This window comes from Mchenga conophoros, linkage group LG3, assembly GCF_057382185.1.
Source record: "Mchenga conophoros isolate Kocher_MC1m ecotype Shallow Benthic linkage group LG3, M_conophoros_male_GT1.1, whole genome shotgun sequence".
In the NCBI taxonomy this organism is placed as follows: domain Eukaryota; kingdom Metazoa; phylum Chordata; class Actinopteri; order Cichliformes; family Cichlidae; genus Mchenga; species Mchenga conophoros.
Window position 1 is genome coordinate 63,908,214 of NC_140528.1, and position 17,432 is coordinate 63,925,645.

The following is a 17,432-nucleotide window of genomic DNA, read 5'->3' on the forward strand; positions in this document are numbered from 1 at the left end:
GGCCAGTCAAGTTCATCCACACCAAACTCGCTCATCCATGTCTTTATGGACCTTGCTTTGTGCACTGGTGTGCAGTCATATTGGAACAGGAAGGGGACATCCCCAAACTATTCACACAAAGTTGGGAGCGTGAAATTGTCCAAAATTTCAACGGCCAAACCCAGACTCGTCTATCAGATTGCCATCCGGCAAAGCGTGATTAGTTACTCCAGAGAGCACATTTCCACTGCTCTAGAGTCCAGTGGTGGCGTGCTTTACACCATTTTGCATTGCGCTTGGCGATGTAAGGCTTTGATGTAGCTGCTCGGCCATTCCATGAAGCTCTCTATGGTTGTTCCTGAGCTAATCTGAAGGCCACATGAAGTTTGGAGGTCTGTAAGACTGACTCTGCAGAAAGTTTGAAACCTCTGTGCACCATGTGTCCACTGACCATGCTCTGTGATTTTACGTGGCCTACCAGTTCGTGCCTGAGTTGCTGTTTTTCCCAATCGTTTTCACTTTGTTATATTTCCACTAACAGTTGACTGTGGAATATTTAACAGTGAGGCAATATCCCGATTGTACTTGTTTTATAGGTGGCATCCCGTCACGGTACCATGCTGGAATTCAGCATCCCTTTGAGCGACCCATTCTTTCACAAATTTCTGTAAAAGCAGTCTGCATGCCTAGTAGCTTGATTTTATACACCTGTGGCCATAGAAGTGGTTAGAACACCTGTATTCAGTGAATTGGATGAGTGAGTGAATATTTTCCCCAGTGTATTTGTGTAGTTCTATTGATGTAGTTCGTGTGCACTGCTCCTTTAATATAAACGTTCCGCCTCTTTTTTTACTTCCTTCTTTTCCGCATCAGACTCGGTTAATCAACCCCACGATATGACAATCCCACGTTCAGTCGTCTCAGTCACTATATCGCAATTCGACTGCTCTCGCCTGACTGTAGGTTTCGGTTGCTGCTGTGTTGTGTAGGTAGCTAACAAAAACACCAAATCATGCCCGGCGAGACAGCCGTTAGAATTATGTCTTTATCGTGAATGTAGGCAGTTAACATCCTTTTAAACTCGTGTCCGGACCTACAGCGTCTCCAGCCGTGTGGCGGGACCTTTAGCTGAGCTCTGCGGGGTGCTGATCCGAGGCCTGGTCGCAAACACAACCGCTCGCAAAGTCTCCTATAACTGTCCGGGATTTCATGTTGAAGTCATCCGGTCTCTGGTTGGAATTCAGAGTTTCCCCGTCGGAAGATGGACACTGATAAATTCAACTATGTTTACAGCTGTGATATGGACATCAATGTTCAACTTAAGATGTGAGTTTTTCACTGAGTCTCTTTGGGTCAAGGCGGCGTAAACTCCTGTATCTTGTGACCTCACGCGATGCTTTCCTTTGTGTGTGCGCGCGCGCGTTGTGTCTCGTTAACACGTTTTTCTGACTTTGAAGTTTGTCCAACACATTGTTTGTCGCGCACACATAAACCAAACAGTCAAACAGGAGACAGCAGACTGCCATCACAAGCCCCAGAGTTACGATTTGCTGTTCTTCTCTTACTTTATGTGCAAATGTAAGATTATCATGCATTTGCAGTAATTTTAGGTTATATGAAAGTATAATTACATTACATTTGTACCTACAGAAAAGGAAGAGACAAGCCTTCTTCTGTTCATCAAGACTCAGTCCACATGTATTAGAAACACTGGTTCTGCTTTACGTCGTTCTGATGAATTACAGTGTTGTATTGTGTTTATTGTCCTTTTTGGGGTGGGAGGAGAGACAGAAGCACTGTTAGGCCAGTCGGTTGCTTAATGTTACCATCATGACTCAGGTAGCATATGCCCCCCTGAGCTAAACTCTTATTATCTGAGCTCAGTGTGTCCTATATTTAAATCCTGTGTGCAGCTCATGAGTTTTATTATTGCATTATGATCGTATTATTATTAAATAGCTCCACAATTTGGTCAGATTTTCACTGGAGTTTTCTGCCTCCAAATGGGGGTGACTACACCTGCAAGATAAACAGATCATTTAATGTTTATCCCCAACAGGGGGATTTATTGTGTAGCAGCAGCAGGATAATGAATAAAAATAGTACAGTCGACTGTACTACTAGTAAGACTGAGATAATGCAAGATTATTGCAATGCATTCATAAATAATATGCCCCTTGTGAGTCTAAGAAACAGCTGCAATAAGCTATAATGCAGAAATATGTGTGTGGACTCTTATACCTGACAGGTAAGAGTTATTGTAGAGTTTTATAGAATGGTAGGAGTGTGTGTTACCTTATTTAACAGCAGTCTGTGTATCTTTCTGTCATTTCTGGCCATTTGTTTAAACACAAATGTACTTTGAGCATGTTATAAATCATGGCCGGGGTATATTCCCTTTTATTGAAGGCCAGAAACCTCTTTGCTGGTGGGGGGAGCTAGTGCTGCGGTATTGAAATTCTCAGTAACAGCAAATATCTTTTTTTTTTTTTCATGGTATCTTGACTAAATACAGTATTTGCACTCCATACTTGGAGGGTTTTCTTTATACGAAGAGCAAAAAAGGTGAGTTAATTAAAGGTTTGCAGCATTGTTGGGGGATATTTTGACTCGGCAGGCTTTGAAAATCTGTTTTGTAGGAAATACAAAAGAAATATTGACTTACTTGTGAGAAGAGAAGCTAGACAAGTTGGAGCACTCTTGATAACATCAGCAAACAATCAGACTGCAGCTCCACACTCTGACCTTCTCTTCTCCCCTCTTTCAGAGGCAGTTTAGAAGGAAAGCGAGAGCAGAAGAGCTACAAAGCGCTGCTCGAAGACCCGATGCTGCGCTTCTCTGGGCTCTACCAGGAGAACTGCTCGGACCTCTATGTAACCTGTCAGGTGTTTGCTGAAGGAAAGCCTCTGGCCCTTCCTGTTCGCACCTCGTACAAAGCATTCAGCACACGCTGGAAGTAAGAACCATGCTGGGTTTTAGTGTTATTATAATATGATGTAATGCACTGATTATGAGGTTGTAAAAGTCAAGCAAAGGAATTTTTTTCAAAGTTCTGTAGCAAAATGGCCATCAGCTACTCACTTCTACATGTGCATTTTATTTTCTCTGTTTATCCTGTTTTCCGGTGCAGCTGGAACGAGTGGCTGCGGTTGCCAGTCAAGTACCCCGACCTTCCCCAAAGTGCCCAGGTTGCTCTCACAGTGTGGGACATTTATGGGCCCGGCAGAGCCGTTCCAGTCGGTGGAACCACCGTGACTCTGTTTGGCAAATATGGGTAAGTGTGTCCTTGCTCTGTTACTTTTGGCAGTGGTTTCCAGGTGATGTGTCAAGGCACGCTGGTGAGAGAAAAGTCTAGGTTTGCCTTGCAATTTTTTATGACATTTCCCTATTATTACAACACACAGATACATGTAGGTCCACATGTTTTATGTAATTTTACTAATGTACTCCCCTGCAGGGAATTTTAAATCAAACACGGTAAGAAGTGATTGAAGTGCAGACTTTCAGCTTTTATTTCAAGAGACAGCATGGACACTCAAGTTTATGAATGTGGTAACTTGAGAACGAGGCTATGTAGGATTTTGAAGTTGATACCTGAGGTGCATCTACCAAAAATCTCGAATGACTTTGAATGTCAAGTTCAGAGGTCAAGTTTTCTGAAAGTCTTGTGAATGCGATACTTCAAGGAGAAGTTTTAATCTGATACCATAGGTGCACGTCAAAGTCAGAGGTCAACTTTTATGAAAATCAGAATTTTAAATGTATACCATAGGTGTGTCTACTAGGAGGCTGAGGCGTAGCACAGGCGGTCGTCAGCCAGTGTCAAAGTCTACAATCAAGAGACGCCTTCATGAATCTAAATATAGAGTTTAGAACGAGGTACAAACCACTGGTTACGCAAGGAGGTCAGATTACACTTTACCAGAAAACGTTTAAGAGAGCCGACGCAGTTCTGAGAAAAACAGAACTTCGGTGCATCTACCTTTGACTGATGAAGTGAAGATTAACTTGTAACAGGATGATAGAAGAGAAAAGTATGGAGAAGGTAAGACGGAGGAGAAACATCAATGGAAGCAAAATCTAGTGTCATGCTAGGCCCTTGTATTGCACTTTTGGGCCACCAAAAGCTCAGTCTGAAAAGAAGAAGTGATAACATGGCAGGTGACAGTGAGGCTATGTTGTGTAGTTGTGAATACAGGTGGACCTTGACATTTTGCCTTGTCCTTTGGTCTGCTGTGGTCTCCAAAAGCTGCCGTGCTGAAATCAGTGTTTAAAGGTCTGAGTATGTAGTAGTGTGCGTGAGTTTAAATACCCTCCTCCCGTCCTGCTCTAGCATGTTCCGGCAAGGGATGCATGACCTGAAGGTTTGGCCAGGCGTGGAAGGGGATGGAGGAGAGCCCACAACCACACCGGGACGCACCAGCAGCAGCCTGGCAGAGGACCAGATGGGCAGGCTCGCCAAGGTATAATATTGTATACATGTGTGTGGATAGGAAAGAGGAGGATGATGATGAGGATGAGTGATTAAAGGACTGAAAGGAAAGGATTGGGCAATGAAGTAGAGTCAAAGGTGAACAGGAAACGTTGGATAAAAAGAAACCATCCAATGCAAAGCACTGTCTAAACCATCATCTGTTCCAGGGCCCTGACCTGGAGGTACTCAGTGATGTGAGTACCACTGCAGGAGTTAGTGTTGGCAATGCAGATTATGTGTGTGTACTGTATATGTATGAACAAGGCCATGGCCAAAATGTATCTGCAAATAGATTTCCATTTGTATAACACAGTATGAAAATGATGGTTACCACATCAGGACAATTCAAACTGTGGCAGGGACATTAAGTACTCACTTCCTCCTCGTGTCAGACCTCTGTTCACTTTGCACTGTTCTATGTGGGAAACCTGTATACAGCATAAATCTGTTCAGTGTGTTTACAAATACATTTTGATCCAGGTTTTGGTGTGAAAACTTTTTTTTTTGTCTGTGAAGATGTATGGCTGTGTTTTTTTTAAAGCATTTACACACATCAGTTTTCTGCTTGTTATGGAGGATTAAAACTGCCAAAATTAAGAAATGAATGACTTGAGATACATTAATAAACACTTAATTCAAATATCGTTCAAATATGAATATTGTTTGCTAAATATTTAAAGAAATGCTTAGGCAAAATAATAAATATATGAAATAATATAATAGTCAAGTATGTCAGTATTTTGTGAAAACCTTCTTTTTGACATAACTGTATTGGAGAGTCACCATACCGGACTGGAGGCTAACCTTTCTATCATGAGCCAACTACACACTTAAAATGACAATAATAAAGCCTATTTATCTGCATAATGAAGTATAAAGAAATGCCAAAATAAAAGAAATACGTATGGGAAACACATTAAGGACATATAATACCTAAATAATATAATACAGTACTTTTTTAAAATAAATTAGAAAATTATGTGAAAGTAAATAAACAAGTGAATTGTTACAAAGGTAAGAAACAGGAAATAGAGTGCATATTGATTTGTTTATCAGTTTTTTATTTTACTCTATTTTTGATTTTGGCACTTTCAGTCCTCCATATTTCACATGTTGGTGTGTTTTCATGTGTGTGCATGGATTTCATATTTATGTGGACACACAATTATATTCATTGACTCGTTGTAGCTTTATGGGATACTTAGAAGAGGTTATCAGGGAGTACATTTTATTTCAACGTTAGCTAATTTTATTTTTAAATTTTGTTTCCTAAAACAACTACACTGATTCCCCATGTTTTATTATTATTATTATTATTCATCATAAATGCAGCTGGCTTAAGTATATTAGAGGTTGTGTTCAGGCTGCTACCAGTTCATATGTTGTTTTAAAGAGTAAGTATTTATTCTACGCAGCTGAGTTGTGGGCTTCCTGTTCGTGGCCAAGTGTGTGCTTACATTCCCAACACCCACACTCACTAACTGATGAGTGGACTGGCTGCTGAGTGTGCGGAGATGCTGGATTGGCCGCTGGCACTGTGCATGATCGGTCGGGCTGTTTGCACACCAGCCGCCATGCTGTGATCAGTTCAACAGAACGGCCGTTTCTGTATTTTTCTCTTTTGATTTTGCTAAAATTATGTGCTCATTTCTCTGCAAACCTTCCCATCTCTCCATCCAGCTGACAAAGGCTCATCGGCAGGGCCACATGGTGAAGGTGGACTGGCTGGACCGGCTGACCTTCAGAGAGATTGAGATGATCAATGAAGTGAGTTTGTTAAGCTCGATTCTGGTTGCACAGGCCGACTCTGCAGTCGAGTCGAGAAAGCATCAATAAGATGTACTATGTGAAGATTAGTCTCAGAAGGATATGAAGGCTTATTTAGGAGGAATTGAATCATCAACTGTATTTGCGGTTCAATTCGCGCTTATTTACATTTTTCAAATTGAAAAATGTGAAATTGTCTTTCTGCAGAGTGAGAAGCGCAGCTCCAACTTTATGTACCTCATGGTGGAGTTTCCTCGTGTCAAATCAAATGACAAGGAGTACAGCATCGTCTATTATGAAAAGGTAATTTCCTGATTATTAGTGGCAGCACACAGCAGGTAGATACCACGTGTTGGAACGGTGTCGGCTGATTGGTCTGTTCTCCTTTGTCGCCATTAAGGATGGAGACGATGCATCACCAGTTCTTACCAGCTGCGACATTGTCAAAGTTCCCGACCCACAGATGGGGATGGTGAGAAAATGATTTCATGATGTTGAAGAAATATAAATGTTGTGTGCTAGTTTGCTCACACATCATTTCATTCACATGCTGTAACTTTGGCTTTTCTTTTCCTTCACAGGAAAACCTGGTAGAGAGCAAGCATCACAAACTGGCTCGTAGCCTTCGCAGTGGGCCCTCAGATCATGACCTGAAGCCTAATGCTGCCACACGTGACCAGCTCAATGTGAGTAGCTAGCAGCTACTCAAGTTTTAGAACTACAAAAAAGCTATGACGCTGTGTAAAACATAAATCAAAATAACATGCAATGATTGGTAAATCGCACAAACCTACAGTTTATTTACTATAGAACAAAGAAAGCATTAAATCTTATCATTTACAGCACATGATATCAAAAGATTGAGAGTATATGGAGAAATCTCTGTGTGCAAGGGACAAAAATCAGTATTGTATGACTGTGATCTTATAGCCTTCATGGAAAAAAACACGATTCTGTCATGGAAATCAATGCATGGGCTCATGAACCCTTCCATAAATAAATCCTGTCTGTGAACACAGTTCTCTGTCAGCATCCACAAATGCAGGATAAAGCTCCATCATGAGAAAAAGAATCCATATGTGAACACGATCCAGAAACCCATTTAAAATGTACTGAACTGGAAACTGTTCTGTGTTATGTTTATACACTGTTGCTAAAAGAAGACGGATGCTTTTGAGTGTAGACATCACAAAAGATCAGTGAAAAAAAAATGAAAGAATCGTTAGAACAATTATGTTTCTATAATAACTTTGCTTGCTTTAATCTAAAATTGTTTGTTTGCATGTACAGATCATCGTTAGCTACCCTCCAACCAAGCAGCTGAGTTCTGAAGAGCAGGACCTGGTGTGGAAGTTCAGATACTACCTCACCACACAGGAAAAGGTGTGCTGCTGGTGTCTTCCCCGTTACAACCAAGTGTACATTACTATGTGTAACTTCCAACTATTCCTCCCCCAGCGACTGCTGCTGCTACGTCTGCATACATGTTCAATGATTCCTCCTCCTCTGACTGCAGGCCCTGACAAAGTTCCTCAAGTGTGTGAACTGGGATCTGCCCCAGGAGGCCAAGCAGGCTCTGGAGTTGCTGGGAAAGTGGAAGCCCATGGATGTGGAGGACTCTCTGGAGCTGCTGTCATCCCATTTCACCAACCCCACAGTGAGACGCTATGCGGTGGCTCGGCTACAGCAGGCTGATGATGAGGTAGGAGGACAGGTCGTGTGTGGGTGGAAAAACCTTTTAAAAACTTGAATACAAATATGTGTTTTTCCATTTTATTCTTTCTTTCAATTACTTGAAGTCTGACTGTTATTTGTTCATGTGTTGTATGAAACTTTCCAACACGATCAGCTCCACTTCCTCTGTAATGGCAAAGCAATGCAACCAGAAGTATAAAAGCCACCAACAATCCCTATCACTACACTATAGGCTCGGCGGGGAATGCAGGACTCTAAATCAAGCTTAACCAGGAGTATTAAATCAATTACATTGAAATCATAATGATAATTCCTGTCTCTCCTCTCTAGGACCTGCTGATGTACCTGCTTCAGCTGGTGCAGGCGCTCAAGTATGAGAACTTCAGTGATATTCAGGGTGGTTTAGATCCAGGCAGCAAGAGAGATGGCCAGGGACTTTCAGATGACGCTGCATTGGACAGGTCAGTACTTTAAAGCCATTCTGGTTAATAAATGAGTCAACACCGCTGATCGCATTAGCTTCTCTTCTGGCTCTGAAACTGAAAATGTCTAAAAGTGGCTTTGAGATGACTCAAGTATGTGTGTGGTTTTTTTTGTTCACTTTCTGGGTCTAAATTTACCCCCAAATGTTCCCCAGCTGAGAGAGCATCAGCCGATCTGCAGGATCTGATTATTTCTCTTTCAGAAACCGCGATGAACTCATTGAATGTTATGATTTTACTGGCAGATCTGCAGCTGGATCCAGACAGCTGCAGATCTGCCACAATGCTGTCTTACACGTGGAATGAAATAAGAATGAACAATGCACACATTTTAAAAAGAAGCTGTCAGTTTTAAAAATCAGCTGTCAGTAACATATACACAATCCTTTTAAGTAGATGTGTAAAACTGTCACATGCTTTGCAGTTCCCAAATTCTTTCTGGCTCATCTGGATCATCCACTATGCCACAGAAGGGAAAGGAGGGAGCTGACAGTGAGAATCTAGAGGTGAGCAAATAAAAATCCCCATAAAGGACCTGTGGACAGTGCGTTGTTCTGTCATGTTGTCCTATCAGTTGTTCGTAACACAGCATTGTGTCCTCATGTCTTTGCAGCAAGACCTTTGCACGTTCCTGATCTCTCGTGCTTGCAAGAACTCTACACTTGCCAACTATTTGTACTGGTGAGTCCTCTTTACAGTGCTTTTTGTTTTCTGCCTGGACAAAAAGAAGTTAGTCATAAAAATGTGTGTATAAATCCACGTTTCTTCCTCAGGTATGTGATTGTGGAGTGTGAAGATCAGGACACACAGCAGAGAGATCCAAAGACCCACGAGATGTACCTGAACGTCATGAGGAGGTTCAGTCAGGCTTTGCTAAAGGTCAGATTTTTAACTTACTTTGGCAAAGTTAGCTGATGTCTCATCGAGTGCGAGTTAGTGTTATATATCATGTCACCCTGCTACTCTGTAAAAATCTATTTGCATCCCAATGCTTTTACCAATAAGGTGTCTTGTTTTAATCACTTTCTGCCTTCATTTATCAAAGAGCATACCCAAAATAACGCTGCCAGCTGTGTCATAGTTGGATCATAATGTTATAAAAATAAGTCTCAGTGTATTTTCCTTTGTTGGACTTATATTATTAGATGAGATTTAAGGATATTGTCAAGAAAAAGAGTTTGGAGTTGAGTGTAAATGGGTCATTTTTAAAATTCTGGATTGTTCCAAATTTGCCCCGGTCTGATAAGCCTGTACAATAAAAGCGGCTGACTGATGTAATATGTAGCAAAGCTTTATAGAACTGACTGTGTGTGTGTGTCTCCACTGCTGTGTGCTCACACTTTTTCTTTTCTCCAGGGTGATAAGACCGTGAGGGTGATGCGGTCGCTCTTGGCTGCCCAGCAGACGTTTGTAGACAGACTGGTGCAGCTGATGAAGGCTGTCCAACGGGAGAGCGGAAACCGCAAGAAGAAGGTAGCAAAGATATTCAAAACAGCTTCGGTGTTAAATGTGCTTTTAAAAAAACCCACCTGTGTAGGCTCCCATGTTTTTTTATATCTGAGTAAATCAACAGATATTTCCTGAACATGGTTTATTTATGAGAAGTGTTTGTATTTATTTCCTGTTTTAATACGCAGCAGTACACTGTCCTTTTAATAAAAGCACTCCTTATTCACACATACAAACACTTAATTGACTTCGGTGTGTGCTCCTGGTGACACTGATCCTGCTTACTTGTGTTAATGTCAGCAAACCTTCATGTGTGTCTGCAGACAGAGCGACTTCAGGCCCTGCTGGCTGACAACGAGAAGGTGAACCTGTCAGAGATCGAGGCGATTCCGCTTCCTCTGGAGCCTCAAATCAGGATCAAAGGCATCATCCCAGAGACAGCCACACTCTTCAAGGTACAGTCGCCGTTGTGAGACTGGGGGTGTAGCTCAGGAGGCCATCTACTAATCTGAAGGCTGGTTGTTTGAACCCTGGCTGCTCCAGTCTGCATGTTGAAGTATCCTTGGGCCAGATGCTAACCCCAAGTTGATCTCTGTGTTCATCAGAGTGTGAGTGTTAGATAGAAAGGAAACAGTGCTTGTATGAATGTGTGTGAACGGGCGAATGTGATATGTTTGAGTGCTCAGTTAAAGTAGAAAAGCTCTATATAAGAATCAGTCCATTTACCATTTAAATAAACTGCTAACATGAGAGAATAAATGGTGATTTGTGGCACTGTAAATTCAATGATCAGGCAGGTGGAGTAGCTAAACAGCAGCTCAGCTACAGCCTTCAGACAGTTTGTAAATGTAACCGCGGGTGTGGTCATTACTCATCAAAAGTGCAAATTTGCTCACTTCATCGTTCATTTCCTCCATAGCATCAGATCTCACACAGAGCCTCTGCAGGCACTTAAGAGGAAATAGACTGTCTTTTCTCTTACTAACAGTGTGTTTGATGCACATTAGAAAAACAGGGGTGCTTTCATGTTTAATTTCACTATCAGGTACTTATTTACTTGTACTTGATGTGATCCCCTGACCACTGTGTTATATCCCTTCAGTCGTCAGTGGTGCTGTTAGAAAGGCAGAGGCTTGCCTTTGATTTCAGTGCAGTTTGCTTTGGTGCATATTGTCCTGATTACGAGCAGTATCTATGCGAAAATAAAAGGCTTTTCTCTGTGCGTTTGTGTGTCAGAGTGCTCTGATGCCCGCCAAACTGATCTTCAAGGCTGAGGATGGAGCTACATATCCAGTCATCTTCAAACATGGAGACGACCTGAGACAAGATCAGCTCATCCTGCAGATCATCTCGCTCATGGACAAAGTAAGAAGTGTTCGTTAACAGACGGGAATGCCCCCAGGAAGTTGAAGACGATGTTTTTTGCTTAAAAAAATATTTTAGCTCATCACTGACGAGAGACAAAGTCCAAGATTATCTTCATAAGTCAGGAGTCTGTGTCAGTGTGTATCATCATTTTTTTCTGTCTTAAAGCTGTTAAGAAAAGAGAATTTGGACCTGAAGCTGACACCCTATAAAGTTCTGGCCACAAGCACCAAGCACGGTAAGAAGAATGAAGTAACTCAGCAGCAGCGTTTTAAGCTGTTATGATTTCAAAGTATTAAAGATGTTCAGCCTAATGCAGAAAACGTGTTGCGTGCTTAGGTTTTATGCAGTTTGTCCAGTCGGTTCCTGTCGCTGAAGTTCTGGCTACTGAAGGCAACATCCAGGTGAGCAGAGTTTGTCAGAGACACGGCGCGTCAGGGCGCTGCTTTGATTTAAGTGCTCATTTTAATCCCGTGTTGACAGAGCTTCTTTAGGAAGCACGCGCCAAGTGAAAAAGGGCCGTACGGCATCAGCTCAGAGGTGATGGATACCTACGTCAAGAGCTGCGGTGAGACGCTCGTAACAGATCGGTGCTCATTTAGTTGCTGGAGGAGCCGATTGAATATCTGATCAATGTGCCTCTCGTTATTTCCCAGCTGGTTACTGTGTCATCACGTACATCCTGGGAGTGGGAGACAGACACCTGGACAACCTGCTGCTGACAAAGACCGGTGAGGCAAACACACTAACTTACTAACATCAAGCCTGTGTGTCATCTCTAATGTAGCTTTAGGTAGCTGTGTGACTTCCATATGTTTACAGGGCTTATTTGTTAGATTATTATCCACTGGCACTGTATCAAAGCTTAAAACGACTGGACTTAAAGGACAACCTTGCAAGCGCCCCAGTAGATGTATCTGTTTTTCTTAGAAATCAGAGGCTAAGGAAAGCTCGTTTCTGTCAATTGGGAAAAAATGTTTTTTTCTTGATTGGTAGACCTAAGTTGACATTGGAAGTTAATATCTCAAATTTCTGACTTGAAAATTCACGTTATTTTCTCAGAAATTTGAGTTAAGAAGCTTCCGTAGTTCCACGCTGGAGGATTTCATGATCTCAGAAATCAAAACCTCCTACTTTCTAAGTTTTTTTTTTTAATTGTCACATTTCTCCATCCAGGGAAGCTCTTCCACATAGACTTCGGCTACATCCTTGGCCGAGACCCCAAACCGCTGCCTCCGCCCATGAAGCTGAGCAAAGAGATGGTGGAGGGTATGGGAGGCATGCAGAGCGAACAGTACCAGGAGTTCAGGAAGCAGTGCTACACCGCCTTTCTTCATCTTAGGAGGTACATGCAAACACATAAAAGCAAAACGATGATTCTGAGCCAAGCAAACTGTGAATATGGACAGTAACAACACAAACATACCGACATGGTTTTAAGTGAGTTTATTTAATCAGTGGATTAAAGGGATATTAAACAGGACTAATCCATCATCAGACTGGTTTTAACTTTTAAAAAGCAAAAAATCTAAACTGTATAGCAGCTTGAAAAGTCTTTAAATTTGTCTGAGAAAGACGTTTAATGACGATGATCATTGCTGTGATTGGAAAAAACACTTTGATGTGAATTTTACCAAATATTGTCTTTGATTAATCATCCTTGGGAGTTATATTTTACTTTTACTTGCACCTTTAAAGCTTGAAAAGCTACTTTCAAGTAAAACTGCAAACATGTAATACAAGGAAAGCATTGTCAGTTTTTAATGGACACCACTGTAGCTAATGTGCAATATGCTCCTCGTCTTCCACTTCCTCAGGTACTCCAACCTGATCCTGAACCTGTTCTCTCTCATGGTGGATGCCAATATTCCTGACATCGCTCTTGAGCCTGACAAAACTGTTAAAAAGGTAAGGTGGTTGGTAGCTTTAGCTCTTTACCCTTTGAAAGTCTGCTAGGAGTCACCCTTAAAGCTCTTTTCAGGGCTGAGGTCATTAAGGGTACTGGGGAGATCAGATCGGTTGTCTTTGTAGCCTCCTACAGAAAATCTTTTGTTTTCCTGAGGGGGATTAAGAAGACACTAGCTGTCATGAAACAAATCATGCTTTATTTATAATGAATATTGTTCAGTAAAGTTTAAGTAAATTTGAGACAAACTGAGTCAAAGAGCTGTTACTGCACTGCCATGAACCTGTGATTAAGATTACAGCGTGATCCTGTGGAGCATCCCATTATCTGTAACCAAGAAATGTCTGGTTAACCCTTAAAGTTCACATTACTTAAACCTTTGGGACCCAAATATCACACAGGATGAGTCATTTTGTAATTTTGGTTTTAACCTCCTAAGACCCGAACTCCTCCACATCATGCGTTTTTAATTTCTCTTTGATATTTGTTCTGATTGGGACCTGATGAATGTAAAGCAAAGATTTATTTATTTTTGCCTAATTTTTGTTTCTAAGACAAATAAGAGGATATTCGTTTAAAATTTCAATAGCACAGTAGCAGTATAATGTCCTCATAAGTAGATATCAGGCCCTTGTAGAGCAAAATTGAGTATTTTGGTCTAAATAACCCAAAATGTGATGTCCACATATGTGGACGGCAGGTCCTAGGAGGTTAAAATGATAAAATAACTATCTTCGTTCAGGAACCATTTGAATTTTCCCTCTAGCTCAAAATGGTTGGGGAGTTAAAGTAATGTGAAGAGCATCTGGTAAAATCCAGGTGGAGGTGAATGCTTTGTGCTACAGTGATATAATATGAATATACCTGTAAAGCTTGTCTTCTGTTCTCTGCATTTGAATTTTGTCTCTACTACAAACGGAGTTAAGGTCTTTTAAAGCGCACTTGTAAAATGGTCCTGTGGTAATTCAGTTCAGTTTTATTTCTATAACAACAAATCACCACAACAGCTGCCTCAAGGCGCTTTACATATTATTTTAAAGACCCTAAAATAATACAATGATGAATAAAGGGTTAATGCGTGGATATTTATGTGGCTCCAGGTGCAGGATAAGTTCAGACTGGACCTGTCGGACGAGGAGGCGGTTCACTACATGCAGAGTCTGATTGATGAGAGCGTCGGAGCTTTGTTCGCTGCTGTCGTCGAGCAGATACACAAATTTGCACAGGTAGGTGTAAATAATTCAAAACGCAGAAGCTAAATAGCTGATAGCATAAGTTTACCTTTCTTCCAATACCTCCACCAAGATGAGACCCAGCTTTTCTGTTGTTCAGCGTTCAAACTGCTGATTTAAGCTCACTTTGTTCTTTCCCTTTTCAGTATTGGCGCAGATGAACAGAGGAGAGAGGCTGAACTGGACTGAACTTGAGCAGCAGGAGCAAACGGCTCCGAGCCGACCGACGCCGTCTGCGTGGGTGCACGTGTGAGTGGGAGAAGATGAAAGGAACCCAGTGACACTGTTAAAAAGGCCAAGATTGCACTGCCAACCTTTACTGCAAGACGAGGACGCTGACGTCTTTTATTTGCTTATGTATATATCGTGTATATTAAATCCTGAACGAATGATTGAAATCTAATGTATGGCCAAATAAAAGACTGTTGTTACAACTAAACGACTATTTGGATGGTCTGTGTATTTTTTCTTTTAGCGTTTGAGTCCAAAAAGGGTGCTGACATGCAGCATTTTTGACATGCAGCATGTTTCTTAATTGAGCATTGCTGCCCATCTGCAGACAGCCATACTGTCGACGCTGGGGGTGGAAACAAGTCGAACCCCAAGAGGGCCGATGAGTCACTCAACGAGTGACTAAGTATTTCCTGCCTGGCACAGAGACATGAAACATAAGCCAGTGTGTGTGATTCAAGCAGAAGATATACATTTATTAGTATTCATTTCTGATAAGTTGGTTATCAAGTTCAGCCTTACTCTAAATGAAATAATTATTTCATCACCTGCTCGATTTGTAAGTTTACTCATTTACAAAGAAATGAACAGTCTCAAACTTTTATGGGCAGAAATCTGTGCCATCAGAAACTGAATTTGAATAAGTTAAATTTGAATTTGAATTGCTCAGATTGAATCTGAATTGTAACTTGAATAAATGCTTTTGAAAACTGAATTTGAATTAGTCTAATTTGAAATTGAATTTATGGTTTGAAAATGATCATCACTAAATTGAAATTGAATTTTATATTTTGAAAATGAATTGATTTGCTTTGAAACTGCATTTTATCCTTTAAAAATTCAGCTCTCGAATAATTTCAGTTTCACTACTCACCATTCAATTTCAGTTCCAAAATTCAGTTTTTTGGAACTTACATCCGGTTCCGGTTCAAGCGCAGATTAATAGAACTACGTTTTACTAGCGGACCGAAAGTGTTACTGACGGGAATCTACAGCGTCTTGAGCTGAAGTCAGACTTCAGAAGTCATTCGTCATGTCGAATGACCAGCGGATAAACTCTCAGGTTGGTAATAAATGTACTACATGTATGAGAACAAGCGTCATGTTAACAAATGATAGCCGTAAGGTAACTTTTATGCTTATTGTAGCTGTTAGCTAAAAACGCTAATTTAGCGTAGTTTGCCCTGAATTCAGCTTTGACAAACAAACATGATCGACTGTTTCTAGTAGAATTCCAAAGTTGTCATCTTGTACCCTCTCAGAGTACCCCCTCTGTATGCTTGCAGAGACCCCTACAGTAGGGAAACATGCAAAACGGTGTCCAAACCTTTGTGTTTTAGCTTTATTTATGTCTTACACAGCATCCCAACTCTGTAGCTAACTTAATAACTTTAGCTAAAGTGAATAGTTAGTCTAATTCATTAGTGCAGCATTACTGGATCATCTCTGTTTGAAGTGATATAATATGATATACAACTATCACTGGGTTTAACTACCATAATAATTCTTAGGGTACTGAGTGCATGCTTAATTAATTTTTTTTTTTTAAAGCATACTGCTCCATTAATATGTTTGACAGGCTGAAGTTGTCGGGTCACCTCCTAAATCGACCATCTTTTACAGGTGTTTTGTGCCAGAAATGGAGTGTCCACTGAAGACTGAAGATACTGAATCTCTACGCCTTGCCATCCATCCCTCTTGTGCCTTCATCTAGACAAGAGACTAACTTAACCACTCTCATATGCTCTGTACCTACATCACCTTCCCTGACAGTCGTAGCTTGGCTCATCTGAGGGTGAAATTATAAGAATGTGTTATTTTGCAAAGTGCTCTCTAGGGTTCCTAAATAAAATATGGCATTGAGGTCATTTCTTTTGAATTAATCCCTTCTTCTGAAATATAAGAACCTCTCCTGGTTTTAATGGCACTTTGGATTTCTTTACTTTCTGTTCCACTTCCAAACCCAAATAGATGCTGACAAGCTGACACAGTAACATGGAAGAGGGAAAGACGTTGGAAAGGACTACTACAAATAAACCTAATGCCTAACAATGAAAAGTGTAAAATAAGAACAATAATAATAAAGATAAAAGATGAAGTAACACGTTTTTAGTATTTTATTTATTCCAAATGATCATCCAGATGTCTGTGACATGTGATGACAAACACCATAATGGAAGGCCTTAGTCATCACATGCTTAAACTCATCATATATTTTTGCATATGCTGAACAGGTAGTCAGACATGCTGTAACTGTGTGGTAGAAAACAGCATGAACACCATACGGCAGGGGTCTCAAACTCCAGTCCTCGAGGGCATGGAAAAGTTGCATGACACTTTGACCTTTGAGGACTGGAGTTTGAGACCCCTGTCATATGGAGTATGACAGGTGTGGTTGAACTGCATGAAGACTCTGAAGTTTCTCTTCTCTTCTGGCAGGACAGGAATGTGGCCTAGTCCTGTGAGCCACTGTAAGGATGTACTTAGAGTAGAACTGGACTGTCACCGGCCTCATGCTCTTCACCCTTTTCAAAGACAAAGCAGTCATTTAAATAAAATATTAGATATTGTTTATCTGTAAATGCACAAAGTAAATTTAGAAATGTAATTATTGTCAAGAGTGAACAAGCACTGATAGTGTAATCTACAGCTGTGGCCAAACGTTTAGAGAACGAGAAGTGTTGTTTGCTTATTTACAAAGTTTGCTGTTTCAGTGATAGTTGTATATCATATTATATCACTTAAACAGAGATGATCCAGTAATGCTGCACTAATGAATTAGACTAACTATTCACTTTAGCTAAAGTTATTAAGTTAGCTAAAGAGTTGGGATGCTGTGTTATGCTGGGCTC

At 40.9% G+C, this 17,432-nt stretch overlaps 1 protein-coding gene across 2 annotated transcripts; it reads left to right on the forward strand.

Annotated features, from left to right (window-relative positions):
* Window positions 1–873: 873 nt before the first annotated feature.
* On the forward strand, window positions 874–14,788 carry pik3c3 (phosphatidylinositol 3-kinase, catalytic subunit type 3). 2 transcript variants are annotated; one of them, XM_085266584.1, is made up of 26 exons: window positions 874–1,305; window positions 2,747–2,935; window positions 3,110–3,253; window positions 4,313–4,442; window positions 4,621–4,647; window positions 6,134–6,220; window positions 6,428–6,523; window positions 6,621–6,692; window positions 6,802–6,906; window positions 7,511–7,603; window positions 7,737–7,922; window positions 8,246–8,376; window positions 8,822–8,903; window positions 9,011–9,078; window positions 9,171–9,276; window positions 9,754–9,870; window positions 10,170–10,301; window positions 11,083–11,211; window positions 11,380–11,449; window positions 11,551–11,615; window positions 11,695–11,779; window positions 11,868–11,942; window positions 12,388–12,556; window positions 13,029–13,119; window positions 14,218–14,343; window positions 14,496–14,788. In XM_085266584.1, exons 1-26 carry the CDS (start codon window positions 1,241–1,243, stop codon window positions 14,508–14,510), a joined length of 2,655 nt encoding a protein of 884 aa, XP_085122710.1. In that variant the 5' UTR covers window positions 874–1,240; the 3' UTR covers window positions 14,511–14,788. The 2 variants fall into 2 exon arrangements, with proteins under 2 accessions (XP_085122710.1, XP_085122711.1); XM_085266585.1 differs by lacking the exon at window positions 4,621–4,647 and having other exon boundaries at window positions 875–1,305.
* The last annotated feature ends 2,644 nt before the right edge of the window (window positions 14,789–17,432 follow it).